This window comes from Suricata suricatta, chromosome 17 (genome assembly GCF_006229205.1).
Source record: "Suricata suricatta isolate VVHF042 chromosome 17, meerkat_22Aug2017_6uvM2_HiC, whole genome shotgun sequence".
In the NCBI taxonomy this organism is placed as follows: domain Eukaryota; kingdom Metazoa; phylum Chordata; class Mammalia; order Carnivora; family Herpestidae; genus Suricata; species Suricata suricatta.
Window position 1 is genome coordinate 1,744,585 of NC_043716.1, and position 27,291 is coordinate 1,771,875.

The 27,291-nt window shown below is 56.7% G+C and overlaps 3 protein-coding genes and 2 long non-coding RNA genes across 11 annotated transcripts; 2 read left to right on the forward strand and 3 right to left on the reverse strand.

Annotated features, from left to right (window-relative positions):
• Positions 1–423: 423 nt before the first annotated feature.
• SLC16A13 (solute carrier family 16 member 13) lies at positions 424–3,692 on the forward strand. Its single transcript, XM_029928485.1, has 4 exons — positions 424–806; positions 971–1,114; positions 1,724–2,461; positions 3,124–3,692. Exons 1-4 carry the CDS (start codon positions 608–610, stop codon positions 3,321–3,323), a joined length of 1,281 nt encoding a protein of 426 aa, XP_029784345.1. The 5' UTR covers positions 424–607; the 3' UTR covers positions 3,324–3,692.
• Positions 3,693–4,215: 523 nt separating this feature from the next.
• Positions 4,216–6,627, reverse strand: SLC16A11 (solute carrier family 16 member 11). Of its 2 annotated transcripts, XM_029928482.1 has the most exons (5): positions 6,380–6,627; positions 5,935–6,142; positions 5,534–5,677; positions 4,602–5,369; positions 4,216–4,496 (listed from the first exon to the last, which is right to left on the reverse strand). In XM_029928482.1, exons 2-5 carry the CDS (start codon positions 6,134–6,136, stop codon positions 4,261–4,263), a joined length of 1,350 nt encoding a protein of 449 aa, XP_029784342.1. In that variant the 5' UTR covers positions 6,137–6,142; positions 6,380–6,627; the 3' UTR covers positions 4,216–4,260. The 2 variants fall into 2 exon arrangements, with proteins under 2 accessions (XP_029784342.1, XP_029784343.1); XM_029928483.1 differs by lacking the exon at positions 6,380–6,627 and having other exon boundaries at positions 5,935–6,331.
• A 2,844-nt stretch (positions 6,628–9,471) lies between these two features.
• On the reverse strand, positions 9,472–11,896 carry LOC115282485. 2 transcript variants are annotated; one of them, XR_003904653.1, is made up of 5 exons: positions 11,770–11,896; positions 11,557–11,610; positions 10,790–10,899; positions 9,797–9,923; positions 9,472–9,557 (listed from the first exon to the last, which is right to left on the reverse strand). It is a non-coding gene; the product is annotated as an uncharacterized LOC115282485 (long non-coding RNA). The 2 variants fall into 2 exon arrangements; XR_003904652.1 differs by lacking the exon at positions 11,557–11,610.
• Positions 11,897–13,881: 1,985 nt separating this feature from the next.
• On the forward strand, positions 13,882–20,164 carry LOC115282490. Of its 3 annotated transcripts, XR_003904662.1 has the most exons (4): positions 13,882–14,276; positions 14,381–14,591; positions 14,998–15,181; positions 15,379–15,488. It is a non-coding gene; the product is annotated as an uncharacterized LOC115282490 (long non-coding RNA). The 3 variants fall into 3 exon arrangements; XR_003904663.1 differs by lacking the exons at positions 14,381–14,591; positions 15,379–15,488 and adding an exon at positions 19,916–20,164 and having other exon boundaries at positions 13,882–14,236; XR_003904661.1 differs by lacking the exon at positions 14,381–14,591 and having other exon boundaries at positions 13,882–14,236.
• A 2,799-nt stretch (positions 20,165–22,963) lies between these two features.
• Positions 22,964–26,946, reverse strand: LOC115282445 (C-type lectin domain family 10 member A-like). Of its 3 annotated transcripts, XM_029928501.1 has the most exons (12): positions 26,773–26,946; positions 26,378–26,545; positions 25,658–25,712; positions 25,501–25,575; positions 24,951–25,067; positions 24,620–24,715; positions 24,428–24,499; positions 24,277–24,348; positions 24,047–24,133; positions 23,811–23,962; positions 23,457–23,563; positions 22,964–23,302 (listed from the first exon to the last, which is right to left on the reverse strand). In XM_029928501.1, the coding sequence occupies exons 3-12, from the start codon at positions 25,692–25,694 to the stop codon at positions 23,146–23,148; spliced, it is 972 nt and encodes a 323-aa protein (XP_029784361.1). In that variant the 5' UTR covers positions 25,695–25,712; positions 26,378–26,545; positions 26,773–26,946; the 3' UTR covers positions 22,964–23,145. The 3 variants fall into 3 exon arrangements, with proteins under 3 accessions (XP_029784361.1, XP_029784360.1, XP_029784362.1); XM_029928500.1 differs by lacking the exon at positions 26,773–26,946 and having other exon boundaries at positions 26,378–26,614; XM_029928502.1 differs by lacking the exons at positions 25,501–25,575; positions 26,773–26,946 and having other exon boundaries at positions 25,628–25,712; positions 26,378–26,613.
• Positions 26,947–27,291: the final 345 nt, after the last annotated feature.

The window sequence follows — 27,291 nt, forward strand, 5'->3', positions numbered from 1 at the left end:
CTTGGTGAGGAAATCCGTACGGGTGAAAGTGGACAGGGGACACAACAGGCTCCCGGTACATCCGCAAGTCCCGTGGGGCCCACCCAGGCTGCCTCCTAAGGTCCCCTCCTTACGCATGCGCTCCACTCACAGTCCCGGTCGGGGACGCAGCTCTAAGCCCCGCCCCGCCCTTCTGGCCCCACCCCCTGCCCTGGAGTCCCGCGTCCCCACCAGCGAACGGCGCGCCGCAGTGTGGGCCGGGGTGACCGTGTAGCTGACACAGTGACAAGAGCAATAACCCACACGGAGGCTGGCACGCCGCAGGGGTGGGGCCCGAACCCGAGGCCGCCTCGCGCCTCGACTTTACGTCGAGCCCCGCCTGCCCGGGCCTGTCCCGCCCAGGACCCGACCGGCGGCGCGCGGCCCGCGGAGCCACGCCCCCGGGGCGCCGCTCGCCCGCCCTCCCCACCCAGGTCGCCCCCCTCGGGGAGAGGCGCAGGCGCCTCCCGCAGCCTCCCTGCCGCTTAAAAGCCCTGGTCGGCGCCTTCCTTTTTAGCAGCCTGCCCTCCGCCGGCCGGGCGGAGGTGGGGCGTCCCGCGCGCGGGGCTCCCGCCGGGTCCGCTCCCCGATGGCGCGCAGGGCCGAGCCCCCCGACGGGGGCTGGGGGTGGATGGTGGTGCTGTCCGCCTTCTTCCAGTCGGCGCTGGTGTTCGGGGTGCTCCGTTCTTTCGGCGTCTTCTTCGTGGAGTTAGTGGCGGCGTTCCAAGAGCAGGCGGCGCGGGTGTCCTGGATCGCGTCCATAGGGATCGCCGTGCAGCAGTTCGGGAGTGAGTGCGGCGCCTGGGGCCGGCGTGCGGCGACCCTCCCTCGGAAGGGACAAGGGGATGCGGGGGTCGGGGGCAGGGGGCGCCAGAGAGGCAGGGCGGGGCTGGGAAGGATCGCGGCGAAGGACGCCAGAGATTTTCTCGCAGAACCTCTTCCTCTTTCTCAGGCCCCGTGGGCAGCACCCTGAGCACGAAGTACGGGCCCAGGCCCGTGGTGATGGCAGGGGGCGTCTTGGCTGCGTCGGGGATGCTGCTCGCCTCCTTTGCTACCTCCTTGACCCACCTATACCTGAGCATCGGGCTGCTCTCAGGTGAGGCCCAGGACTAGAGCAGAAGAGGGAAAGGGCCTCCGGACTTTCACCTGCTTCCTGCCCCTTCCCAAAGGCTCAGGGAGGAGGCGACAGAAAGTTTCTGCAAGCACCTGCGCCCCGAAAGGAAGGTTTGATAAACGCGATGTGGGGAGATTGAGAAATTCAAAGACGACTGAGCCCCGCATACGCAAGGGCAGGGCTGGTGGCGCTGGAGTGTTAAAGGAAGGATTACCCTACAGTTGTGCCAGCTTCTGTGGCTGTGAAGTAGATCTTGTTGTCCGGTTTGCCTACAGACCAAGAACGGCCTGGGAAGCTTATGCAACTTGGCTGGAGCTCGCCGCAGTCAGAAGTGGTATAGAGCCCAAGCCTAACTCTAAAGTTTGAGCTCCTCACGGTACCCGCAGTCTTGCTAACCCTCTGCAGTCCGTGAGGTGTATTACCTCCATCTGCAAGATGGGGGCACCAAGGCAGCGAGATGGAACAAATCCCAGGGTATCGATGCTAGGGGCTGTAACCCAAGCCTGTTCTACATCCTGGGCAGTGGTGGGGTTACTGGGTGCCCTGAGCTCCCTAAGGGTCCCCCAACCCCCGTCTGTTCCTTTTTGACAGGCTCTGGCTGGGCCTTGACCTTCACTCCAACCCTGGCTTGCCTGTCCCGGTACTTCTCTCGAAGGCGATCCCTGGCCACCGGGCTGGCACTGACGGGCGTGGGTCTGTCCTCCTTTGCCTTCGCCCCACTTTTCCAGTGGCTGGTCAGCCGCTACGCCTGGCGGGGGGGCCTGCTGCTGGTGTCTGCTCTCTCCCTCCACCTGGTGGCCTGCGGCGCCCTCCTCCGCCCACTCTCCCTGACGGAGGACCCTGCCGTGGGTGGCCCTGGGGCCCAACTCACCTCCCTCCTCCGTCATGGCCCCTTCCTCCGTTACACTCTGGCCCTCACCCTGATCAACACGGGCTACTTCATCCCCTACGTGCACCTGATGGCCCACCTCCAGGACCTGGATTGGGAGCCGCTGTCTGCTGCCTTCCTCCTCTCTGTGGTGGCTATATCCGACCTCGTGGGACGTGTGGCTTCTGGGTGGCTAGGGGACACAGTCCCAGGACCTGTGGCTCGACTCCTAATGCTTTGGACCACACTGACTGGGGTGTCACTGGCCTTGTTCCCCGTGGCTCGGACTCCCACGGCCCTGATGGTTCTGGCCGTGGCCTACGGCTTCACGTCAGGGGCCCTGACCCCCGTGGCCTTCTCCGTGTTGCCTGAACTGGTGGGGACTGGAAGGATATACTGCGGCCTGGGAATGGTGCAGATGGTCGAGAGCATCGGGGGGCTGCTGGGGGCCCCTCTGTCAGGTAAGGGGGACTGGGGCTTCCAAGGGGAGTCAGGGCTGCCATGTCATGAGATTCGGGAAGGGGGACTCTTTCAATTGTAGTGTAGGTGAATATTTCCCCCTGGAATGGCACCGAACACAGACGGCGTGGCCCATCAGAGTGCCCCCAAAGTGGGTCCATGGGGCAAAGAAATTGGAGGCTGTGGGCAGATGAAGGGGGGCTCTGAGGAGCCCTGGGCGGGGTGTTCAGAGGCCCTGGATGGCCCTGGCCAGACACAGCCCGCCAGCGTCTGCCTTTCCGTTGGCCTACTGGGTTCCAGCCCAGGTGTCTGAGCCATCGGGTCAAAGTTCTCCATGCCCCAGATGCCAAAACCTTCAGACCCTTAAATTTCTCCTCTTAACTATTAACTCACAGTGTAGAGGGCCACCGTGGTTTGAAAGAAGGGCACAGGCATGCCTGGCTCGAGGCAGACGCCCAGGTCTCTGCCTGCTGGGCTGGAGTCCTTTCCGGAAGGCAGGAAGGTGGTGGACGTTAGCTTTAGAATCCTCAGGGTGCAGGGCTCTGGAGCTCACCCAGCCCTGCCTGGTGAGTTCTGACTCTTCCAAGGTGAGGGGTTCAGGATTCTTTTCTTCCCATCTCGGGAAACAGGTCACCCATGTGTGTTTGTTCTCTCTTGGATCTAGGCTACCTCCGAGATAGGACCGGCGACTACACAGCTTCCTTTGTGGTGGCTGGTGCCTTCCTTCTGGTAGGGAGCGGGATTCTCCTCACGCTGCCTCACGTCTTCTGCTTCTCGGCCTCTGCCTCCAAGCCTCAGGACTCCGGGACGGAGGCCGTCCATACCAAAGTCTCTCTGACCAGGAAAGGGCTGCAGGAGGACTGAACTCTGCAAAGGGACTGTCAGACTTAGAAAGGGGTCTTCTGTCCCATCCTGGTGCCCACAGAAACACCGTGCCCAAGAACAAGGCCTCTTGACCCGCCTCCCCCCAGGCCAGTGTGTCGAGTGTGCCAACCTTTTGTACCTCTCAGGCCTTCTTCGCTCCCATGCCCTGGATCCTGAAGCTCAGCCTTCCCCCCTGAGCCGTGAATCAGCCATGAACACCAAAGGCCACGATCTTAACGCATCCTACATGTGATCTCTACGTTGCCTGCAAGCTTTCTTCTCTGAAGGCTGATGTTTTGGGAAAGAGGGATGCCCTTATGAGATAAATCAACAGGAGGGAACTGGATAATAATCAGAACCTCAAAAAGAGCTGGGCCCCATGTGCTTGAGTTGGCTGAACGGGTTCCTGACCACAAAGTGGGAGAAGACCTGCTCTCTGGGCCACAGTTCCTCTGTGTTGTCCACTAACCTCCCCTTTCCCAGTATCCTCCGGGACTCAGAAAAGAATGGAAGAGAGTAGTGAGGACGCAGGGTGGGGGGAAGTGGGGGGGGGGGCAGAGATAAAGCTTAAAGAGTTAAAGTCCGGGTCTAGCATTGCCCACAAGCCGGTGGAAGGAGCCAGAACTACAGGAAAGACAGCTGGGAGGTCCAGAGGAGGCAGATAGCGCCCTGGTGAGCTCCCTGCCCCCAACGCAGGGAAGCTGACGGGCAGCTTCCCAGAGAATCCCTGTTAAAACGGCAACAGCTTGGGCAGAGACAGGGGAACTGGCTGGAGAGATAGAAAGACACCCCAGAGTTCAGTGGGATCCCGATCCTTGGAGCCAGCCTCCTAGAATATCTTTGGTAGAATGTTTTCGGAGCCCTAGCTTGGCTGACAGCTGGAGCTGCAGGAAACCGGATAGAAATTCTTTATTGGGGGAGTGGCTCAAGCAGATCGTCAACAAGTGGTGTCCCGAGTGGACTGGGGGTTCTCGGAGGAGAGCAGGGCGACCGGAAGAACCGGAAGCAGTTCCCCGCTCTCCGGGGGAGGGGGGGCCGGCCCCGGAGCTGGAGCTGGACCGCAGGAGGGCAGCGCCCCGGGGAGCCCCATGTAGATGAAGCTGCCTGAGAGGATGAAAGAGCCGCAGGCGAGGAAGGAGGCGGTGAAGTCTCCCGTCTCGTCCCTTAGGAAGCCTGCGAGGAAGGGGAAAGGAATTTAGAAGCCTGGGACCCCGCGTGGCCGGGGGTGGGCGGGGGCAGAGGATGGCTGCGAGCGGATCTGCTCGCTCAGGCCCTTACCTGACAGAGGAGGGCCCAGGAGCCCCCCGAGGCTCATCAGCATCATCACCAGCCCTGTGGCCTGTACCACACCTCCGACGCCCACCAGCCCCGGGAGCACGCCGAAAACCAGCGGGGCGTAGCTCCCGGCGCTCAGCCCGTAGGCCCCCGCCGCGGCCAGCAGGGCCCCCCCGCAGCCCTCCTGGCTCCCCGCCAGGGGCACCAGCCCCACGGCCAGCACCCCCAGCCCGGTCAGGACCGCAAACACCAACAGAAGCCGCGAGAGGGGCACCCAGCCCTGGTCCGCCAGCCAGCCGCTGATCAGCCGCGCGCCCGCGTCCCCCACCGCAGCCACCGCCACCACCAGCGCTGCCCCGTACCCGCCCAGGCCCAGGTCTAAAGCGTGGGGGGCCAGGTGCACGTAGGGGACGAAGTAGCCGCCCCCGACCAGGGCTGTGCCCAGAGCAAAAATTGAGAAGGCCCGGCGCGCGAAGAGACCCAGGCCGAGGGCAGCTAAGGGCCCGCGGGGTGGAGCCAAGGGGTCGCCAGGGAGCACCAGGGGTCGCAGAAGGGCGCCACAGGGCGCGAGGTGGAGGGTGATGGCGCCGAGGAGGAGCAGGGCGCCCCGCCAGCCGAAGGTATCAAGGAGGAACTGCAGGGTGGGCGCCAGGAGCAGCGACGAGGCCCCGTTGCCCGTGAGCGCCAGCCCCACGGCCAAGACTCGACGGCGGGAGAAGTAACGGGACAGGGTGCCCAGGGCAGGGGCGAACACCAGGGCCCAGCCGGAGCCTGCGAACGGACAGGACGGGGTGAGAACAGGGACCCGGGAGGCTCTGCCCCGGCAACCCCAGCCCAGCTCCTCGCGGGAGGCCCTGCCCCTGTGGCCTCCAGCCCCTAAGCAGCGCCCATCTCCACATCAGCCCACAAGGACCCGGGTGTCCCTCTCCCCTCACCAGCAAGGACGCCCAGGCCAAGGTAGAGGTGCAGCAGACTGTGGGCGAAAGCGGAGAAGACGAAGCCCAGCGAGGTGAGGACGCCCCCAACCATCACCACTGGGCGCGCCCCCCAGCGGGTGCTCAGGGCGCTGCCCACGGGGCCTGGAAGGGGGCGGAGTCAACGGAAGACACGCCTCTGGACTCCCAAACTCTAGCCAGCACTCCTCCTAGGCAGCTTGCCAGGCCTGAAACGGCTCCCCCTGGCCTAATAGCTCCTCCCCGTTAACCTCAAGATAAGACCCTCTCTCTTCTAGAACTCGTTCCCACCGCTCGCCCGGTCATCAGTGGGTCCTCCACCACCGCACTCACTCTCCGCCCCTCCCCCCGGTCCCCGCCTCCCACCTGGGGACCCCCCTCACTGGCTGCCTGCTGCACCGCCAGGGCCAGGGCGCTGACCCACGCAGTGTCCTGAGTGCTTCGGTCAAAGTGCTCCGCGAGGTCGGGGAGAGCAAGGCCCAGCGAGCGTAACAACCCGTAGGAGAGCCCATTCACCGCGAAGGCTGCGGCCGCCACCACCCAGCCCCAGCCCCCGTCCGGGGGGCCGGCAGGCTTGGGGGTCATCGCCGTCTGGGGAAGGGGGAACACACGGCGTCTGCGCCTCCTCTAGGAGACCCGGGCATCCCTGAGATCCAGGTTCTGGCTGCTGGCCCAGGGTGGGCACGGCGCCCTGAGCACGACAGGCGGGGTTGAGGGAGCGGGAGTTAGGCCCAGGGACCCCCCTCCCCGAGTCTGCGCGGGACGGGGTGACAGCCGGATCCCCCAGGCCTGGGGCTCCTCCTCCCACGCCCACCCCTCCCCCCTTACCCGACCTCTCCGGGCGGTGGGGGAAGGGGAGAGGCGAGTTCGGCTTGGCCAGGTTTTCTGCCCGCTTCCTGGGTGGCGAGCGGGCGCCTAGATGGAGCCCCACCTGGACCCGCTCTCTCGGTAAACAGAGCTCACCACTGGGGACCTGCGCCACCTGGGACTCGAGGGTAAGGAGGGCGGGGGAGCTGACTGCCAGCCAATCTGCTGAGCTGCGGGGGAGGCCGGACTCTGAGTCCCACGAAGATCGAATTCTCTACACACGCCTCCATCCACACAGCCACACACACAGCCACACACACACACACACACACACACACACCCCTCCCCCCTCCCCACCCGGGAAGGGGGCAGGAGGAATGAAGCCTCCATCCACACAGCTACACACACACACACACACACACACACACACACCCACACACACCCTCCCTCCCCCTCTTCCCACCCGGGAAGGGGGCGGGAGGAATGAAGGCGGCCCTGCGGGGCTCAGGCCCACGCACCTGCCACCCGCTTCTTCTGGAGGAGACCCTGGATTGCAATCCGAGGCAAACCCAAGGTCGGTAGGCAGCACGTGGAAATAGGGGTGATCCCCCAATGCCAGAGGCGCTGAGTACTTCTATTCTCAGGGAACATTGCTGGAGGACCAGGTAGTTCTCCCATTTCAAATTACTGACCTCCAGTGAACGCTCATTCTTTGCCCAAGGACCCAGGGGGAGGAAGAGGATTCCTTTACTACCAGACGCTGTGATGGGCCAGGCACTCTCTGCCCGTCACCTGTACATGCTCACCGTAAACCTATGAAGGTGTTGTGCCCAATTTATAGATAAAGCTATTGAGGCTTAGAGAGGGTAGGTGCCTTGCCCCAAAGCAACGCGGCTGAAAGATGGTGGAAATATTTGAATTTGGATCTGTCCAACTGCAGACGGTAAGTGGAGAAGAGGCCTAGGACTGGAATCGAATGCCAGGGTGGAGGGAACGGCCTGGGGACAGTGTGATGCCCGACTGACCCGGGAATGGCAGACCTTTGCAGGGCCACGGAGTTCATGATTCTAAGATAAGAGTCTCTGGGAAGAAGAGAAAGGACCCTTGGGATCAGACTTGCTTAAGATACAGATTGGAATTTTTTTTAATGTTTTTTATTTATTTTTGAGAGACAGAGACAGCATGAGCAGAGGAGGGTCAGAGAGAGAGGGAAGCACAGAATCCGAAGCAGCTCCAGGTTCTGAGCTGTCAGTGCAGAGCCCGATGCAGGGCTCGAACCCACGAACTGTGAGATCATGACCTGAGCTGAAGCCGGAAGCCGGACGCTTAACTGACTGAGCAACCCAGGCACCCCCAGATTGGAATTTTAAAAACAAAGTAAGAAATCTCAGAATTGGACCCAGGTATTGATTTCGTGGGGAACTTTATTTAAAAGTATACTTTTTATGCCAGGATTAAGGTAGCCATTGCTTTATTTGAGGTATTTGAATCAAGAGATCTGTGGGGCGCCTGGGTGGCTCAGTCGGTTGAGCATCCGACTGACTTCAGCTCAGGTCATGATCTCAACAGTTTGTGTGGTCAAGCCCCACATTGAGCTCTGTGCTGACAGCTTGGAGACTGGAGCCTGCTTGGGATTCTGTGTCTTGCTCGCTCTCTCTGCCCCTCCCCTGCTTGAGCTCTGCGTCTCGAAAATGAATAAACGTTAAAAAATGAATCAAGAGATGTGTTCTTTGGTTTAATCATTGCACAATATCATAGAAAATGTGGCAATCTCTGGTTTGGAGCAGGCATCACCCAGAGCCACGCGGTGGCAGTGTTCCCTAATTGTGGAGATGGCATCTGCACATCGGAGGACAGCAACCACATTTCTCTACTTTGGGAATTAGGCCTCCAACAGTCCAAAGGAGACTCCCCGCTCCCCTCTCTCCCGCACCTTAGCAGCCATCGGCGCCTCACCTGCTCCAAGGACGTGCCTGGCTTTTTCTTGCTTGTGAATTTTTGCCTGTGCGATGCCCTCTCCTTGCACCGTCCTGGATGGGGACCACGAGTCCCTGAAGGTTTACAGTCCTGCCCTGCGCACTGGGAAAGTGGTCTCACTGGTTCCCCCCCACCCCCCACCCCCACAGCCTGGGCTGCTGTTGTGAGGGGCGCCTGGAAGGTGGAGTCGGCAGGTCCTCTCTTCCTGGGTGGGCGGCTGTGGACCCCGGTGCAAGCAGCACCCCCTCTGAAACAAAGCCCGCGCTGTGCGCTCCTCCTGGTGGACTAAGCACCCAGTGCGCTCAAAGAGGAGATGGGCGCCCCTGGGCCTGGCGGTTGTGCAGAGTGGCCCTAAGCACCTTTACAGGCTACCTGTGAGCCTGGAGGGCGTTCCAGGACCTGGGACCGAGCGGATTGGGGGTGAAAGGCACGGTCATCTTCTATCTCCCTCACGCCCCCTACGTTCTTAGCCAAAATGACCATCACCGTCTCTTTACATCTTTTGCTTACGGAGCTAACACAGCTTGGGAGGTTGAGAGAATGGACTCCCAGCTGCACTTTCTGGGTTTGATTCCCAGCTCAGCCACTTATCAGCCATGTGATGGTGAGCAAGTTACACATCTTCCCTGTGCCTCAGTTCCCCCATCTCTAAAATGGGGACAATAATAGTGGCTACATGGCAGCGTTGGTATGGGATTAAATGAGTCGCTGTGCGTGCACACGTATGAGTAGAGGACCCAGGGCAGTGTTGGTCCCCGTTGCTGTCACTGCTGGGGGACCCTGGCTGGACCCCACAGGACTCTGCCCTGTCCCCACCTGGCTACTTCTATTAATGCCTCGACAGCAAAGAACCACATTGGTCTCAGTAGACCTGTGCCGGCTATAAGATGTGGATGGGGAGGGGCGCCTGGGCGCCTCAGCCGCTTGCCCGTCCCACTTCGGCTCAGGCCACGATCTCACGGTCCGTGGGTTCGAGCTCCATGTCAGCTCGCCACTGACAGCTCAGAACCTGGAGCCGGCTCTGGACACTGTGTCTCCCTCTCTCTTGGCCCCTTCCCACTTGTGTCCTGTCTCTTTCTCCCAAAAATAAACATAAAAACAAATAAATAAAAGATGTGAATGGGGACAAAAAGAGATGACATGCATTTTTTCCTTTATGGTGAGTGGCTTTTTCAGCATGTCCCAACGTTTATGAGAAAATGCCAGTCTCCCTATCTTGATGCTAAAAAACAAAACAGAAAGGCATCAAAGTAAGTTTTGTTTGTTTGCTCCTTTGTGCAAAGTATTTCTAGATACCTACTGTGCCAGACGCTATGCTTAGGGCCAGGGATACAGACAGGAATGTTACTGTCTCTCCCTTCCCCGCCCCCACCGTCAAATTAGGGAAAGGGTGAAATACAGAGAGCCTAGCGCAGGGAGAGGGACACAGACCCCACAGACTGGGGCATGGGAGGGACTGACTCATTCTGCTCGGGTCTGATGGGAAGGCTTCACAGAAGAGGAGCCCTTGAAGTTGGGTCTTGAAGGATGAGTAGGAGTTTGCCAGATGGTTGCCGTGGGCAGGGGCACTCCAGGCAAAGGCAGCGGCCTGTGGAAAATCACCAGTGCACAAACCCGCTCGGCATGTTATTTATCGTTGGGGAGCTGCACACCGCGGCGGTGTGGGGACAAGAGGGCGCAGGGCCCGGAGCAGGACAGAGCCTCCAGGGCAGAAGCTCCCGTCATCCCAGGTCTTGAAGACCAGACTAAGGAACTGGGGCGTTTTCCCAGAGACTGCTGCTTCTCGAAAATTTCCACTGACGTAGCACTCGCTAATACCAGAAGCTGAGTCAGAGGGGGGCTGGAGAGTCTGGGGTTACACACCTGCTTTAGATGTGGGAATTTCTTTGAAAGATCTTGTTTCACAGGTTTGCATCCTACTTTATTCTAATCTTTTAAGTTTTTTATTTTATTTTTAATTTTTTTAACATTGTCTTTTTTGAGAGACAGAGCGTGAGCAGTGAGAGAGGGAGACACAGAATCGAAAGCAGACTCCAGGCTCCGAGCTGTCAGCACAGAGCTGGATGTGAGGCTTGAACCCACAAACCACGAGATCATGACCTGAGCCAAAGTCAGACGCTTAAACTGACTAAGCCACCCAGGAGCCCAAGTTTTATTTAAGTCATCTCTACACCCAACATGGGGCTCGAACTCATGACCCCGAGATCAAGAGTCACACGTTCTGCCCACTGACCCAGCCCGGTGTCCCCTCTGCTTCATAATCTTCGATGCATGTTTTCACAGGAAAATAATGCTTTAAGTGACAAAGCAAATTATTTTAGTTTTTTTCCATTGACAGTGCAGCCAAGCCCCTGGGGACAGTCAGTCCCTAACCCCAGCCACTGCTAATCTGCAGTGGGTCCCTCCCCTGCCTACTTAACCCCCATGGAATCTTCTGGGCCCGGAGGAACTTACCGGACCATCACCGTTTTTGTCTTCTGCCCTTCAGCCCCACGTTGCCTGGGAGATGGGACCTGGCACTACCGATCCCTGGGTTTTGGCACCGAGGTGGAAGGTTAAACTCACTGAGAGAAAACAGAGGATTCATGGGCTGAGCAGATGCAGGACCCAGCGCCCCACTGAAGGGGGAGGGGCAGCATCGTGAGCAGTGGCTGCCCACGTGGAGAAAGCCCCAGAAGCAGATGCTCGGCCAGGTCAGGTCTTTAAGGGAGATCAAAAGAGACGGTCAACATCTGTACACAATTTGGGATCTGGGACAGTGTCTGGCTGTGAACTCTAAAATGGCTCTGGGGCTTTCTCTTGGGGGCCCCAGCAGTCTGAGACCTCAGGAAGCCCTGAGCTGGGGTACTCCCTGGGTCCACCTGCTTGGGGTGGGGAGTGGGGGGCCGGGCAGGGGGAGGCGGGCTCTTTCTGGGAAGGTAGGTGGGGTTCGGCCCGGTTGACCTTGGGCTTCCTCGTGCCTAATAAAGTTGCCTCTTGGGGCCCCTGGGGGACTCAGTCAGTTTGGCATCTGACTTTGGCTCAGGTCATGATCTCACCACTCGTGGGTTCGAGCCTGGCGTCGGGCTCTGTGCTGACAGCTCGGAGCCTAGAGCTGCTTCTGTGTCTCCCTCTCTCTCTGCCCCTCCCCCACTCTCACTCTGTGTCTCTCTCAAAAATAAACATTAAAAAAAAGTTCTAAGTTGCCTCTTGCCCCATCACGCCCCAAATCTTCAGCTCACCCAGAGACCAGGCTTTGGGAAGTCAGCACAGACCTCAAAGCTCAGAGCCAGGGCCTGGAAAAGTGGAAGAAAACTTGACCCAGGAAGAGGAAGGGGACACAGAGGTCAGGATCCGTGGGTCAGGGAGCACATCGGCTGAGATGCGCTGAAAAGCAGAGGGTAGGTAACAAAGCAGGGGGGAAGGCGCCCCTCCCCCGGGACAGCTGGGCTAACTGTGTGCGGGGAGCAAGTCCACTTGGGTGACCGCATGAGAATGGAGAACCAGTCCGGGTCCCCTGAACAGCGCGTGGGGGCTGGGCCTGGGTAGGGAAGTGGCTGTGTCTGAGGCTGGTGACGTCACTGGGTCACCGTGGGAGCCTGCAAGACAGAACTGAGGCTGGGCCAGGATTCTATCCTCCCCTGCTCCCCCTACCAACCTGTGCCTCTTCCAGTCCAGCCCCTCCCGTCCCTCTGCCGCAGCCCCTACCTCCCCAGGCCCCTCCCAGGCTGAAAGCCGACAGCCTCTGGCTCCTGGATCTCTCTGGAAGCCCAGTTTCCAATGACAAGCGATCAGGATATCCGGAGCGCTCTGCTGAAGGCTTTGAGCCTGGTCTGTGTGTCTACTTGTCCAAATGTGTCTTACCTGGCATTTTAAGGTTCTGGGACTCTGGCTGGCGCCTGTGTCGAAGCTCTTCATTATAGGCCACGGGCACGAACTCTGACTTAATGAGAGAAATGGTGGGTTACAGGACACCAGGCAGTCTCAGAATTACCCCAAAGACTCCGGAACTGCATTTGGCAGGAAATGGGCTGCAGCGGGCCTAAGTGACTTACACGGGTCGCTGCTGTCACCGTGGGCCACTAGACATTGCTTCTGGCTCTCTGGCGCCACCATACCTAACCCCAGCCCAGGGTCCCTACTCCTGGCCACCTGAACCCCAGTCACGTGCCCTCATTCTGGCTGAAAGGGACACGGGGAAAGAGAGCACTGGGTGGATTCCTGTCCCCCGTCAAAAACAATGAGGCACCAGTCAGTCCTGTGTCAGCAAAGCGCAGACCAAGTGCGGGTGATCCTCCGTTCTGTGTCCTCCCGTTCTTCCAGCCACAGGCGGCCCCCCTCATCATCTCCCGGTCCAGTGTGGTCTCCAGCTCCCTGCAGGCCTCCTGGCTTGGTTTAAGAGGGGGAGTCTCGCCAGAAAGGGCCAGAGGTGAGGCCCGTCATTCCCCCCTGCAGGAGCCCAGCCCCTGAGCTCCCTCTGCATCTTCTGGGCCTCTGGCTGCCTTCCCGGCCCCAGCCTGCCACCTTGCATCTGACTTAAAAGACTTAAAGGCCTCTTGGGGGACCCGGCTGATGCCCCCCACATATGCCTAGGGCTACCGGACCCAGCCTGGCCAGAATCTGCTTCCGTCTTCCAGGACCAAAGCCAAGGTGGGAGGAGATAGGGGTCCGAGAACACGTTTTCCCGCTGCTGCCGGATGTAACTTAGACATCCTGGAGCCGAACATCTGTGAGCAGAGCTTTGGGGCTCAAGTAAGCGGGGTGGGGGGCTGTCTTCTTTCCCCTGGGAAGGGCTCCCTGCACAGACACAGGAGCAGTGGGCGGGCAGGTCCCGGAGTCCCTGTGACCCTGGCGAGGCCTTGCCTGGCTGCCACCAAGGCCACACGACCTCTTCTGGCTGGCGTTTGTGTGGGGGGGTCTTTCCTTTCAGGGTCTGGACCTCCCACACAGCCGTGCTCATCTGCCCAGATCTCCTTTGCCTCCACCCACACTCCAGGGTCATTTCCTCTGCAAAGCCTTCTCCTCTCTCCCTAAGGACCCTTCCCTCTCTCTCCCATTCATTCAGGCAAAGGGCTTTACCTGGCTCTCTATCCCCAGTCTCAAGTCTGGGCTTGTCTTTCTTTCTTCACTTACAACCAGGAACCTCTCGCAGTGGGACCCATCCTAGTTCAAGGCACATTTGTGAGTCTAATACCTCCTGTGTGTTTGAACAGGGTGGCGGCAGGGGCTGGCCTGAAGGGATGTCGCATCGGGATAGGCCCGCAGAGGTGATGGCACGGCCCTGGGTATCTGGTCGACTGGCTGCCAAGCAGCAGCATCTGACTGATGGGTTATGGGCTTACCCCTCCTGGACCCAGAGATCCGGGAGGTGACAAGTTGGTGCCCAGGGCTCAGGTGCAGATGTCTCGGGACTGTGGCCCGGGGTTGCTGGGAACAGAGGGCAGCAGTGTGGGTAAGACCGGAGCCTGAGCTCCCGGTACATAACGGCTGCCTGTTTCAGATGTCACCTGCGGAGTTCCCGAGGTTGCCAGCCAACGGACCTCCGGGGCTCAAGCAGCGTTTAGCCCGCCGCCGCCGCGCCCTACGCCACACAGACCCCTCCTTGCCGCCGCCTGTGACCCTGCGCCCCGCCCCAGTCCTCCTCCGGCTCTCTCACTTTCACGTTTGTCCTTGTCTCCAGTTATAGGTTCCACTTCCCTGTGATGCCGTCTGGGATTGGGGATGGTGATGAGAAGTGGCCGTGCCTGGAAAGCTCAATGGATGGCAGTTCTTGGTAATGAGCCCCAGAAGGAAGGGATGATTGTGTCGCCCAGGATCACAGACCCTTCGGGAACACACAGGAAGCGAGCTCGTCGGCAGCACAGATCATCTGCATTGGTTACGACGTTTCTGGCTGCAAGGAGCAAAAGCTTGGCTTAGACAGTAAGAAAGTCTATGACGTTACGCACCGACGAACCGGGAGGTAGGAAGGCCCGAGGCTGCACAGCAGCGACGTGACGCTGCGGGGAGGCAGGTTCTTCCTGGGTTCTCCCTCTGTGCTGTCGCTCTTCCCTCTCATGCCCACAGCACAGACGGCATCCGGCAGAACACCTCTCCCGGTGTCCCGCTCAGCAGCGCGGAAATCTTCCCTGACGCCCCCAGAAGAGGCCAGAGTGTATCCCACGATGAAAGCAGTCACTGACCAGGGGCTAGAGCCAGCCTCACCTGAAGCACATGGCTATGTGGAAAGGGGGAGATCCTTAACCACCAGCTCGGGTCAGGCAGGAAGGAGGAAAATGTTAGAATCCTCGTTGTGTAGGAAGCCAAGAGCATGGGTGGAAACATTTATGAATGCCGACTCGGGAAAAGATTTCTCTAGAGGGCCCACCTCTGGCAAGGCTTTTGTTACTATTGATGCGATTTGTTCCCTCTGATTTTTGCCACAAACTCCTCCCTCCTCCACCTCACAGGAAACCCAGGAAACAGGGAGAAACACCTAGACTCTGGGTAAAGGCCCTCCCATAAGGTCTGGCATGACTCAGACATCCACACAGCAGCGATGAAGAAATGCATATCACCCTCCCCCCAGTGCAGACGCACACCCACAGCCTAAGGGGCTCCGGGGACTCCAGTGCCCCGCCCCCCATCCATTCTCTTCACGTAGCAGAGAGGTTTTTAAATTCAAATCTTATCTACCTTCAAAGGCTCTCCACTCTCCTCGGGACAGGTTCCAGATTCTTCAGCACAAGGCCCTTTATCACTTCGATCCAGCCTGAAAACCTTATCTTCGGAGCTCTCTGATCCTCAGCTTCTGGATGGGGACACAGGCACAGACAGGTTACAAATTGGATGGAACGTTGCGCCAATAAGTTCTGAAGAGGGGAGTGGGTGAGTTTCAGCAGCAATTTCTAATGAACAACAATAACAAAACAAAAACTAAAATAGGAATATAAGCAAACTTAAATTTAACAAAAGGCAAATATTCTAAAGAGAAAACCATTCAATCCACCTCATTAAAAAGGATAAGGGGGAGGAGGATGGGGTGACTCCAAAGGAGAAGGGTCTGACTCTTGGTTTCCGCTCAGGTCATGATCTCACAGTTGTGGGCCTGAGCCCCAAATCAGAATCTGAGTTAAAAGCACGGAGCCTGCTTGGGATATTCTCTCTCTCTCTGCCCCTTCCCTGCTCATGCTCTCTCTCTCTCTTTCTCTCTCTTTCTCTCTCTCAAAATAAATAAACTTCAAACAAAAGAACCTATATATTTTTTTAAAAGAGTAAGCAGGGATACCCATTATCACTGATGAACTGCAACAATTTCTAGAGGTTACAGCAAGTACAAAAAAGAAAATACGTATCAATGAGACTAAACACCTGGAAGACATCAGAGGCTCTAGTATCAGGGGGCGTCTGGGTGGCTCAGTCGGTTAAGCGTCTGACTTCAGCTCAGGTCATGATGTTCCAGCCAGTGAGAGCAACTAGAGCTGGTGGGGCCCCATGGGGCACCAGTGGCTCAGCATGTTGGCATAGCGATGGCCATGGAGGCTGGAAAGGAGTAGCGTAGGTGGGTGCAGTGCCCTCAGATTCCAAACAGAAGATCAGGAGTTCTATTTATCGCCTGAGTTACTACAATATACTACGAGTTACTACAATATACTACGTGCACACTTTGGACAGGACGATGTTGACGCAAGCAGTCTCCAGGGCCAGGCAGGTAACAGGCAATTCTCAAAGAGCCAGAAAGAGCCAGAGGGCATGTGACCCAACCCTTCGTTGACTTTAATGAATGCGGTGGAGAAGATCTCGTGGTTTAAGAAAGGAGACATCTTGAGAATCTTGCAAAACCTGACGAGCAGTGGTCGAATGAGGACAGCAAAGGCAGGAAGGGGTTAATCCCCGTCCCTCCAGTGGAGCCACCTCGGGGACTGACTGTGATGGGCAGTCAGCGAACTGGTAAAGATCTCAGGATTGACCGGCAGTGGTCGGATGTCAGGAACACGAGGTGACTTCCCATCTCTCCTGTCCCACTGCTGGATCAACAGAACCCAGGAGGACTTGAGCGGAGCACAGCTAGACAAAAGTCTGGTGGACAGAGAGAACGATCTTTTCTAATTTTTTTGTTTTTTGCAACCGCCATCTTTACAATTTCTCCAGATGTCATAGGCAGTCTGCTTGTACACATTCTGTTTCTTAGGACTTTCTGGGGCAGAACGACTCCATTCCTAGGAGTGTGGTCAGGGTACAAAACCAGAGTTTACGCATTATCTTCTGAGGTAGCTACTTTTAGGCAGTATTGGCTCTGACTCTGTGTAAAGAACAGATATTTTGTCCCTTATTCTCAGGTGGTGCAAATCAACCTATAGAAAACAGATGGAGGGGCGCCTGGGTAGGTCAGTCGGTTGAGCCTCCAACTTCGGCTCAGGTCAGATCTCACGTTCGTGGGTTCGAGCCCCGCGTCGGCTCTGTGCTGAGAGCTAGCTCAGAACCTGGAGCCTGCTTCCTGTTCTGTGTCTCCTTCTCTCTCTGACCCTCCCCCTCTCATGCTCTGTCTCGCTCTGTATCAAAAATAAATAAAACATTTAAAAAATAATAAAAAAAAAAAGAAAAAGAAAGAAAACAGATGGAGTCAGGAGGGCTGTGCACGGCTCACCTCGATTGACTCAATGACCTTCTGTTCTCATTCCGGGGCCATTCTACCAAATGGCCACAGACTGTGTCCCTCCGCTCCCACCATGGAACCGCACACCCTGTGAACAATACGCAGTAGGATCGCTTTTTCATTGATAAAAAACCTGACCAGCTATGCCTCATTCTGACATTTCAAATCCCCATAATGTTGAGGGCCCTGCTGGGGGCATTTGTCTTCCTTTCTAGCCAGTGATTCATGCATTTTCCTCCAGATTCTGTTCAGATTCTTGTCCTTCTTTTCCTCCAAGCTACTGGCAAGGTAACTCTGAAAGACAAGTGTCCCAACCAGCCAGGAAGCCTGCAGAGGTCCCCGCCTTGGCTGACCCTCCTTGTGCCCCCGGGAGGCAAAATCTTTCACAGAAGCCCCAGCACCTTCCCAGATCCTCAAGTGTCATTGGCCAGAATGGAGTCACATGTCTACCCCTAAATCCAATCAGGAACAAGAGAGAGTAGGCGTGCCCTAAGGCTTCAGCCAATCCTAATTCAGCCCTTTGTAGAGGAGGGAGGCGGAGCTACCTTGGACCTGCATCCCTGGGCGGAGGAAAGGGTTGGCGAGAAGGGGAGAGAGCCCGGCTCCCCTTGCCAGCCTGTCCCAGGGCTTCAGCCACTCCCAGCCCGGGGCTTGCCTGCCGGGTTAACAAAGAACCCCAAAACCTCACAGTTCTGGAGGCGAAGCCTGAAATCCGGATGTCTTTCAGAGTTACCTGAAGCCTGTTGGGGAGGAGCCTTCCTCCCCGCTTCCTGGCTTCCGGTGGTTTGTGGGCACGTCCTTGACCTACAGCCTGGGTAGTCACGTGGCTTTCTCCCCTGCGTGTCATGTCTCCTGGTGTGGACAGCGGGCATCTCGGATTAAACTCCCACCTTCCTCTGCTGTGATCTCACCTAAACTACTTACACCTGCAGCCATTCTACTTCCAGATAAGGCCACGGGCACAAGCACCTGCGTTAGGACGTCGACATGTCTTTTCTGGAAGATGCAAATTCAACCCCTAAGGGGGCGAGTGAGATCCCTTGTATAACAAAAGGTCTCTTTGCATTACCTAAATCTAGAGATTTTTTTTTTCTGGAGTGTATAACCAAAGAGTCCTTCTAATACAGGATTCTAACAGGGGTTCAAACTAAGTCCAAAGAAACAGGTGTCACACATCAGTTCCTTACCAAAGCCTCTTGTTTCCAGCAGCCAGTCAGAGAAGCTTCCGTAATCACCAAAGAGCAGTTTTATCTCTTCCTTTTTCAGAGGAAGGTCTTGTATAATTCTGAAAGCAGAGGGTTTGCTTGGAAATCAGAGAGCCAGCAGGGGAAACTTCCTAAAATTAAGGAACAGTCTTCTTTTGAAAATTATTCTCACCAATTGGAAGAAAATTCAGGGTGATGATTGTTGTCGCTGTACTTTGCGAAAGGGGAGCTTTGAAGGAACACGGTTTTGTTCATCTTTGAGCTACCTGGTGCATCACCGGCCCGGCGGATTTGTGCTTCCTCCTAGTCCCTGCCCGCTTTCTGGACATGATTCTTTTAAATCTTTTAAGCTTATTTACATATTTATGTTGAAAGAAAGAGAAGCAATCAGGGGAGGTGCAAAGAGAGAGCAAGAGAGGGGATCCCAAGCAGGCTCCACGCTATGAGCGCAGAGCCCAATGTGGAGCTTGAACCCACAAACCATGAATCATGACCTGAGTTGAAATCAAGAGTCGGATGCTCAACCAACTGAGCCACCCAGATGCCCCTGATTTTTTTTTAAGATTTTAGTTTTGGGGTACCTTGGTGTCTCAGTCGGTTCAGCGTCCAACTCTTGATTTGGGCTCAGATCATGATCCCAGGGGGGTGGGACTGAGCCCCATGTCAGGCTTGGTGCTTGGGATTCTGTCTCCCTCTGCCTCTCTCCCCTGCTCTCTTTTTTTTTTTCTCTTTCTAAAATAAAATTTTAGGGGCGCCTGGGTGGCTCAGTTGGTTAAGTGTCGAGCTTCGGCTCAGGTCATGATCTTGCGGTTCGTGGGTTCGAGCCCCACATCAGGCTCTGTGCTGACAGCTCAGAGCCTGGAGCCTGCTTTGGATTCTGTGTCTTCTCTCTCTAACCCTCTCCTGCTCGCACTGTCTCTCTCTGTCTCTCAAAAATAAAATACATTAAACATTTTTAATAAAATTAAAAAAATTAAGATATTATTTTTAAGTAATCTCTACACCCAGCTTGGGACTCAAACTCACAACCCCAAGATCAAGAGTAGCACACTCTCCTGACCGAGCCGCCCGGGTGCCCCTGGACATTGACATTCTTAATATTCAGAGCATACAACCAATCGCTCACCCTCACCTAACCAAGACCACTCCATGGATTACAACTTCTCAGAGCTGGGACAGCCTCAGCCTCCTTGTGACACCTGTGACACGGCAACACCCCGACCAGGCTGTACTTGATTTTGTCTTTGCTTGTGGGAGTGCAAGGGTGACAGTTAGAGCATGACCTTGACTCACTCATTCCAAACTTGGAGGGCTTGTGAGAGCTGGTGAAGTTTTCTAACTAGTATTTTCCTTTTTTTATTTTTAAGTTTATTTGTTTTTGAGAGAGAGAGAGAGCGTGAGCATGTGAGCTGGGAGGGGCAGAGGGAGAGGAAGAGAGAGAGAATCCCAAGCAGGCTCCAGGCTGTCCGGGAAGAGCCCAAAGCGGGACTCAGTCTCAAGCACCCTGAGATCATGATTGGAGCCGAGATCGAGAGACTGATGCTCAACCGACTGAGGATCCCCCCGCCCCGGAAATAGACTCTAAACCCAGGAAGGTTTGAAACTAAGTATATAAATGACAAAGTAAACCAAACACACGATATTAATTCTTTTACATTAAATTTAAAAGCAATGTATATGTTGTGCTGTAATGTGTATGTTAATTTCGTCTGCCTCGTGAAAGGCATTGTGCAGAGTATTTTTGTGCACAATTATTTCCAGGAACAGATTCATGAAGATGGGCTTCTGAGCAGATGTGTTTAGACAACCGTCATTCCTGTCATCAGGCTGATTCCGAGTTTCCAGGAATATTCTAGTTCAGACACAGGGAACTTCGTGACACCTGAATGTTGACCCCAAATCCAGCAGAACAAGAATCAATGAGGTCAGATTGTGTGACGTGAAACACACTTGCAGTGTTATTGCGGTATTTCTTTGCAATGTATTTTTTGCAATATATTTGCAATATTACTAGTATTGTTTTAGCATTCGTGCATTTGGCCGCCCTGGGCCCCAATATTTGATGCCCGCAGAGCCAGCTGGGTACCAATGGTCTTATGGAATCCCTTCCACACTGGGCACTGCCCTGTGACCCCATCACTTCCTGCTGTCCTCACAGCACTTCCCGCCAAGACCCCTCTGGTTCCAGCCTGGTGATTTTCGAGTGATGCTGGTGAGCAGAGAGGAGTGGGAGCGGGCTGCGTCCCCAGAGCTAAACTTTGCCCTTCCCACACCTTCCCTTTGATGCCACCCTCTTTAACTAACTAATACTAACTGAAATCCTCCCCGGGCACCTGGGGGGCTCAGTCGGTTAAGCGTCCAACTTGGTCTCAGGTCATGATCTCCTGGTTTGTGGGTTTGAGCCCCACGCTGGGCTCTGTTTCTGACAGCTCGGAGCCTGGAGCCTGCTTCGGATTCTGTGTCTCCTCTCTCTCTGCCACTCCCCTGCTATGATCTGTCTCTCTCCCTCTCAAAAAGAAAAAGAACAAAAAAGAAAAGAAAAAGAAATCTTCCTATAGGCAGGCAGTTTTCTGGGTGCAGGGAATCCAGCAATCAATGAAATCTGCCCTTTCTCTCCATGGGAATCCTTAGTGGGATGCTGGCTCTTTATAGCGAAGTCGGTGCGCTAGACCGATCGCACAAGCAGCCATCTCCGCCCCTCACAGTGCCTGTCCTCTCTACCATAGGATTTGCCGTTCCTTCTATCTGAAAGTCTATTTCTCAACTCCTTGGACATGGGCTGCCTTGTGATCTGCGCGGCCAATAGCCTGAAGCAGAAGTGACACTTTAGTTCTGGAATGAATACTCCAGGGTTCTTGTGCTCTTTCATTTCCCCACTTGGAACCCGGCCCAAACGCTGTGCAAAGAAGCCCAAACTAACCTAACACGGCCCAGGCATCCCCATTGTCCCAGCCCGGAGCCAGCCAAGTGCCAGACACAGGCGTGAGGCTGTCCTAGACCAGCCAGCTCCCAGCCAACCCGCCTGCTGACCACAAATGCGTGGGCAAGCCCAGCAAAGGCGAGTCGACTCTGGCCAGACCAGGGACCATACAGCTGACCTCTAGACTTACTGGCTATAATAGTGTTTTAGGCTACTGAGCATTGGGATAGGTGTTACACGGCAATAGCTAACCAATACGCCCAGGCATCTAACCTACATTTCCCCAACTCTGGGCTCTTCAAATAAATTAAAGAATTTCCTTTTCTTTTATATATATATATATTTTTTTTTTATTTTTTTTTTTTACATTTTATTTATTTTTGAGAGACAGTGAGTGAACAGGGGAGGAGCAGAGAGAGAAAGAGACATAGAATCTGAAGCGGGCTCCAGGCTCTGAGCTAGCGGTCTGCACAGAGCCTGACGTGGGGCTCAAACCCACGACTGATGCAATCATGACCTGAGCCAGAGTCAGGCGCTCAACCGACTGAGCCACCCAGGCCCTCCAAAGAATTGCCTTTTCTTATCACCCCAAGTTTATACAGCTTTTAAGCAATGAAAAAGAATTGAATTCAACTGTATATGGAAAGGAAATGCTCTTTTTACAACAACATAGGACTCTCCAAGGCCTTCCCTAGCTGTCTCATTCTGCTATTTTAAGATTGCTGAAGGGGCACCTGGGGGGCTCAGTCCGTTGCATGTCCGACTTCGGCTCAGGTCATAATCTCACAGTTCATGAGTTCGAGCCCCACGTTGGGCTCGGTGCGGACAGCTCAGAGCCTGGAGCCTGCTTCAGATTCTATGTCTCCCTGTCTCTCTGCCCATCCCCCACTGGCACTCTAACTCTCTCTCTCAGAAATAAACAATTTTTTTAATTAAAAAAAATTTTTTAACGTTTATTCATTTTTGAGAGAGAGAGAGAGAGAGTGAGCAGGCAGAGAGAGAAGGAGACACAGAATCCAAAGCAGGCTCCAGGCTCTGAGCTGTCAGAACAGAGCCCGATGTGGGGCTCGAATTCATGAGCTGTGAAATCATGGCCTGAGCTGAAGACGGACGCTCAAACGACTGAGCCACCCAGGCGCCCCCAATTTTTTTTAACTAAAAAAATTGCTGAAAATCAGGCAATATGAAATCCATATAGCTTCACAAAACAGAATATGCTGTGAAATTCTAGACTAGACAAAACTAATCATTGGTGAAAGAAAGTACATCATTAATATTAGCGACCTAGAGACAAGGAAGCAGGTTCGGGGCATAAGGAAACTTTGAGCCGATGGAAATGCTCTCCACGGAGATTGCGTGGAAGTTACCGGGGCATGAATATTGTTCACAAGTCATCGCTACCCCTTAAGTGGGTGTATTATATTGTGTAAGAATTATATCTCAATAAAGTTCATCTTTAAGGTTTAACACAAAAACGTACATCGGCAAAGCGATGGAGAAAAAGAACCCTCAGACACTGTTGGTGGGAATGTACATTGGGGCAGCCATGTGGGAAATAGTCTGAAGGTTCCTCAAACAATTCAAAATAGAAGGACCATGCGATCCAGCAATGTCGCTTCTGGGCACATCCCCAAAGGAAATGAAAACAGAGGACCAACAAGATAACTGCACCCCTATGTTCATTGTAGCCGTATTCACACACACACACACACACACACACACACACACACACACACAAAGATGAATCCGTGAGGTTATTAACCAGATGCGGGACCCTTACACAGGGTACACGAATATCAAATTGCAATGATGTACGCTTCAAATACCTTACAATTTGGTAGGTGGATTGACCTCAGCAAAGCTGCAATTAAAGCAAACAAACAAACACCTGAGGAAGTGTAGACGGTCTTTTAACACCAAGGAGGGAAACATTCAACATGGTGGCAGCGTCCCAACCTCCCAGGGCTCAGTCCTCTCCCATGGGGCCCTGCCAGGGGTCTCGGGGAGGGCCCCCTCCGGCTCCCGGTAGGCTGGAGGCCAGGTGGCCCGCGGGCAGCGTCGGGCGGCTGCGCTAGACATCGGTGCCCAGGTGGGCCTTGCACACCCAGCGGTAGGACCTCTGGCACACATCATCATTCCAGCCACCGTTGGGGAGCAACTGGGCGCAGTCCTCGCCCCCGCCCAGCCCATGCCCTTGCCAGTCATCCGGCTGGCCTGGTTCCCAGTTCCTGCGGAGAGAGGACAATGGCCAGAGGGCACAGATGCCAGGACAATGGCCAGAGGGCGCAGAAGCCAGGTCCGGGGACAGGGCGCTGGGGGTCAGCACTGGAGGAGCAAGAGCCGAAGGGGGCAGCGGCGCACAGAAAGCCCGGGAGCACTCACTTGAAGTTGGTCTCGTAGTCCGTCCCATCCACCCATTTCCAGACTCCTTCGGGATCACTGAGTCCCATCCAGGCGCGCGAGGAGCCTGTATGTCCCTGCACAAAAATCTGGGGGGACAGAAGGGCAGGGGTGACTTCTCCCCAGCCCAGCCGACTCCTTGGAGTCGCAGTTCTGAACTTGACCTGCCCATTCAACCCACTGGAGACCCCAGGACCTCCGTGCTGCAGCCAATGAACCCTCCGAGGGTGGCCCAGCCGGTGGTAGGTCTCCATCGAGCCCCCCAGGTGATTCCAGAGCCCAGCTGACGTTGAGCACTGCGGCCTTCAAGGGGACCGCGGCAGCAGAGGCGCCCACCTCCTCCTCCCGGGAGGTGATGACCACCAGGTGCGCGTTCTCCAGCCGGCAGTGCTTCTCCGCCTCCGGCCAGGTCTTCACGGAGCGCGAGAACCAGTAGCAGCTGCCCTGGAACTCCAGCCAGTTGATGGGGCAGCAGGTGCTTTGAGAGCCTGAGGAGCCAGGGGAGGGGAAGGTCTAAGATGCCGCCCAGGGGGACGAGCAGGAACCGGGCCCGGCACCCCCGCGCCCCTCACCATTGCTATGGAGAGCGGCCACCTGGCAGGTCAGGGATTTCAGGTCTTTGGTCAGCCGCTGGACTCGAAGGAGGGTATCGGAATGACCTGGGACACACACGCAGGTGGGCAGCGGGGGCAACGCCTGCATGCTCAGCGGGCCCCTGGCAGCCAGGCGTCCCCGCCGCCTCGGGCCCTGCGCGCCCCCTCCCACGCGCGCCGCGCCCCCGGGGAGGGGAGCGGGGCCCCACCTGCTTGCAGCTCCTGCTGCTCCTTCTCCAGCTTGCTCTCCAGAGAAAACACTTTGTCGTTCAGGCTGCGGGCTGCAGGGGAGGGCGCTCAGCACCGAGGCCTCCCCCAACCCCGCCCCTCTGCCCCAGAGCCCATTCCGAAGGGGCTCACCCGCTTGCAGCTCCCCCTTGTGACTTTCCACCTCCGCCTTCAGAGATGTTACCGTTCCTTGCAAACTGCCACCTGAAGGGGACACGGTGTGGGGGAGGGGTGTGGGGGAGGAGAACCTACTCGGTGCTCAGGACCCCGCCCCCTTCCCCTCCCCGCCTCGCCCCCGGGGAGCCCCTCCCGTGCAGGGCTCACCCTGGGAGCTCAGGGCCTGGAGCTCGGCCCTGGTGTTTGACGTGAAGTTGCTGAAGGAGGCTCTCAGGGTCACCAGGTCCCTCTGAAATTTGGAATCTGATCGGGGAGGGTACGAAGCGGTGCTGGGATTTATCAGGCCCTCTGTGAACCGGCTCATGACACACCTTGTCCCCCCAACCCAGAGGAACAGGTGCTGCCGTTCCTTATCCGGTGTCAAGGTTTGGAGAGGTTAGGCCATCGGCCTACAGTAGCCAACCACGAGGTGACAGAGCCGGCGGCCACCCCCCCCACCCAGCGAGCTCTCTCCTCCCTGCCCACGAAGCGCCCTCACTCTGGGATGCGATCATGCAGATGCCAACCAGCAGGAGGAGGCTGACGGCCAGGGACAGCAGGAAGGGCTGGGGGCCGGAGCAGAGCCGCTGCAGGTGGTGCAGAGGAGGAAGCAGCCCTGTGAGGGGAGAGAGCATCAGGAGGGGGCGCGGGGGAGGTGGGGGGGCGCAGGGACCCGTCAGGGATGAGGCCCAACTCGGGTCATGCTGGTGGGGGGATGCGCCAGGCCTCTGACCCTCATGGATCAGCATAAGCCCTCAGTCACCCGGGCCCCTCATGCCCATGGGACACACAGACACAAAGACCCGCAGATGGAGGGTGCTGGTGACCGGTAAGATGCTATCAGAATTGGGAGAGGGGCAGAAGGACCGAGAAAGAGCCAAAGAGCCGGAGCCCCACCTGGCTCGCGCTCACCTGTACTGTCAGGTGCACCAGTGAGGTTCCTTCTAAACCCAAATGCTCTTCCCTCCATGCCCCACTCTCACACCCTCCCCCAGAGCGGAGAGATCCAGACCCCCTGTGGCCCTCCCTGTCCCCGGCTCTCTTTGGACCTGAGTCGTCTTCACACTGAGGTCCCCAGCTGGGCCGGACCTCTCCGGGAGTGCAGACATGACTGCAGAAATCCTCTACACATAAAGAGGGAATTGAAGGAGGGCACGACTTCCCTATCCCTCTCACCATTTCCGGACCCCTGGCGCCGCTTCTCACCCTCGGAGTGCTGGAACTTTTCATACTCCATTGACATGCTGGACAGGGGCTGGGGCTGTGGGCGGAAACGAGGCAGGGCGGGGGGCCCGTGCTCAGGCCGGAGCTGGGCCCAGGGGGAGGCTGGGACTTGGTAGGAGCTCAGGTCAGGCCCAGAGTCACAGGAAGAGGAGAACGCAGGTGGAGGGTGAGCCCAGGGCCGGAGGGAGGCTTGGGCATGGTTCTGGGTTTGCGGGTGAGGTTGGACGTGGGGTCAGGACTGGGGTTTGCGTTGAGCTGGGGATTGAAGGAGGTAACGTGGGAGCTGGACTGGGGTCCAGGCTGGGCTGGTGCCAAGGGGCATGTCCTGGGGTGGGGGCCGGGGGGGCGGGGCTCCTAGGGGGGCCGGGGATGTGACTGAGCCTAGCCTGGTGCTGAAGCTGGAAACAGAGTCCAGGGTCAACTTTGGGAAGGGCTGGCTGGCGTTAAGATACCACTTGACTCTGAGGTCCCAGCTGGGGCCGGGGCTTAAGGGGGAGCTGATGTTAGAACCGGGGTTAGCGCTGCGGCCAAGTGGGGGCTGGAATGGGGCTGAGTCTGAGTCTCACTCTGTGACTGAGATTTGGCCCCCACACTTCAAGCCCAATGCAGCAAAGGGAAAAGAGTCTAAAACCTCCCCTTGGCCATTAAGTCCCCGTCGCCCCTTGACATTTCTTGGTCTCCCCTAAGTCACGGGCTGGTTACCTGTGTCTGGAGGCTGTGATTCTGGGGCTCCTGATGCAGCAATGCCCAGAGTCAGAAAACACGAAATCCTGGAGAGCCGGGGTGGGGGTCACCTAAGTGGCTTTTGTCCTGCTGGAGTCCGTGTGGGAAACGCAGGAGGCTCTGTGCGGTGATGTCCCGTGTCCCCGACTGAAGTGGACAAGGGTTCGGAGGGGAATCCAGGCAGGCTTTGCGTGAGGTGGGGGTTGGGTGCAGAGCAGCCCCGCTCTCCTCCTCCTCCGGGGTGGGTGTAGCTACTCCCTCTCCCCTCCTCTTGAACCCCCCGCCCCTCCCCCCGGGACTTCCTCATTTTATAGCTTTGCAGAGAGGAAAGCAGGACCAAAGCCACCAAAGGCCAGCCCGTCATTTCTCCTCACCCACGCCCCCTTTCGCTTCCTTCGGGGAAAGTTCCCATCCGTTTGCTGTGCCCATCAGTGAGCAGCTGGGGCCAGAGGAGCCCGGCTCTGCGCTGTTGCTCAATGTCACCAAGTCCTGGCGCACGAGCCCCCGGTGCGGGAAGGAAGAGTCACTGGCAGAGTGAGGTTTCCTGGCTGCACACGGAGGAAGGAACTGGGAAAGGGAAATTTTACTGAGCATCGAATCTGTCCCTGGGATGGTGCCAGACACCTGCCAGACGCTAACTGTCCCGAGCCCACAAGAATCTGGGGAGCAATTTTGGATGGTGGACTGAGGCTCAGAGTCGGGGCGTGGGCTGCCCAAGTTCACGGGTCTGCTGGGGGGAAAGGGCCGAAATTCAAGCCCACCCTGGCCTGGCCGTCGCGCACATGAGCACGGTGGTCAAGAAAGTGGACTGGATTTAATCCCATCCCCTGTAAATCTCATTTACACACATACAGTGTCAATTCACACGCACAGTCTTTTCTTCTTTTTCTTCT

Bases quoted from the DNA above. Each gene is read 5' to 3' on its own strand.
- SLC16A13 (XM_029928485.1), top strand. From the start codon at position 608: ATGGCGCGCAGGGCCGAGCCCCCCGACGGGGGCTGGGGGTGGATGGTG. The intron at 807-970 runs GTGAGTGCGGCG...CCTCTTTCTCAG, and splicing joins CGCCGTGCAGCAGTTCGGGA to GCCCCGTGGGCAGCACCCTG. The intron at 1,115-1,723 runs GTGAGGCCCAGG...CCTTTTTGACAG, and splicing joins GAGCATCGGGCTGCTCTCAG to GCTCTGGCTGGGCCTTGACC.
- SLC16A11 (XM_029928482.1), bottom strand. From the start codon at position 6,136: ATGACCCCCAAGCCTGCCGGCCCCCCGGACGGGGGCTGGGGCTGGGTG. The intron at 5,678-5,934 runs GTGAGGGGGGTC...GCCCCCTTCCAG, and splicing joins GGCGGTGCAGCAGGCAGCCA to GCCCCGTGGGCAGCGCCCTG. The intron at 4,497-4,601 runs GTAAGGGCCTGA...CCTTCCTCGCAG, and splicing joins CCTGGGCCCTCCTCTGTCAG to GCTTCCTAAGGGACGAGACG.
- LOC115282445 (XM_029928501.1), bottom strand. From the start codon at position 25,694: ATGTCAATGGAGTATGAAAAGTTCCAGCACTCCGAGG. The intron at 24,716-24,950 runs GTGAGGGCGCTT...CTCCCCGATCAG, and splicing joins CTGCATGATCGCATCCCAGA to ATTCCAAATTTCAGAGGGAC. The intron at 24,349-24,427 runs GTGAGCCCCTTC...CCTCCCCTGCAG, and splicing joins CAAGGGGGAGCTGCAAGCGG to CCCGCAGCCTGAACGACAAA.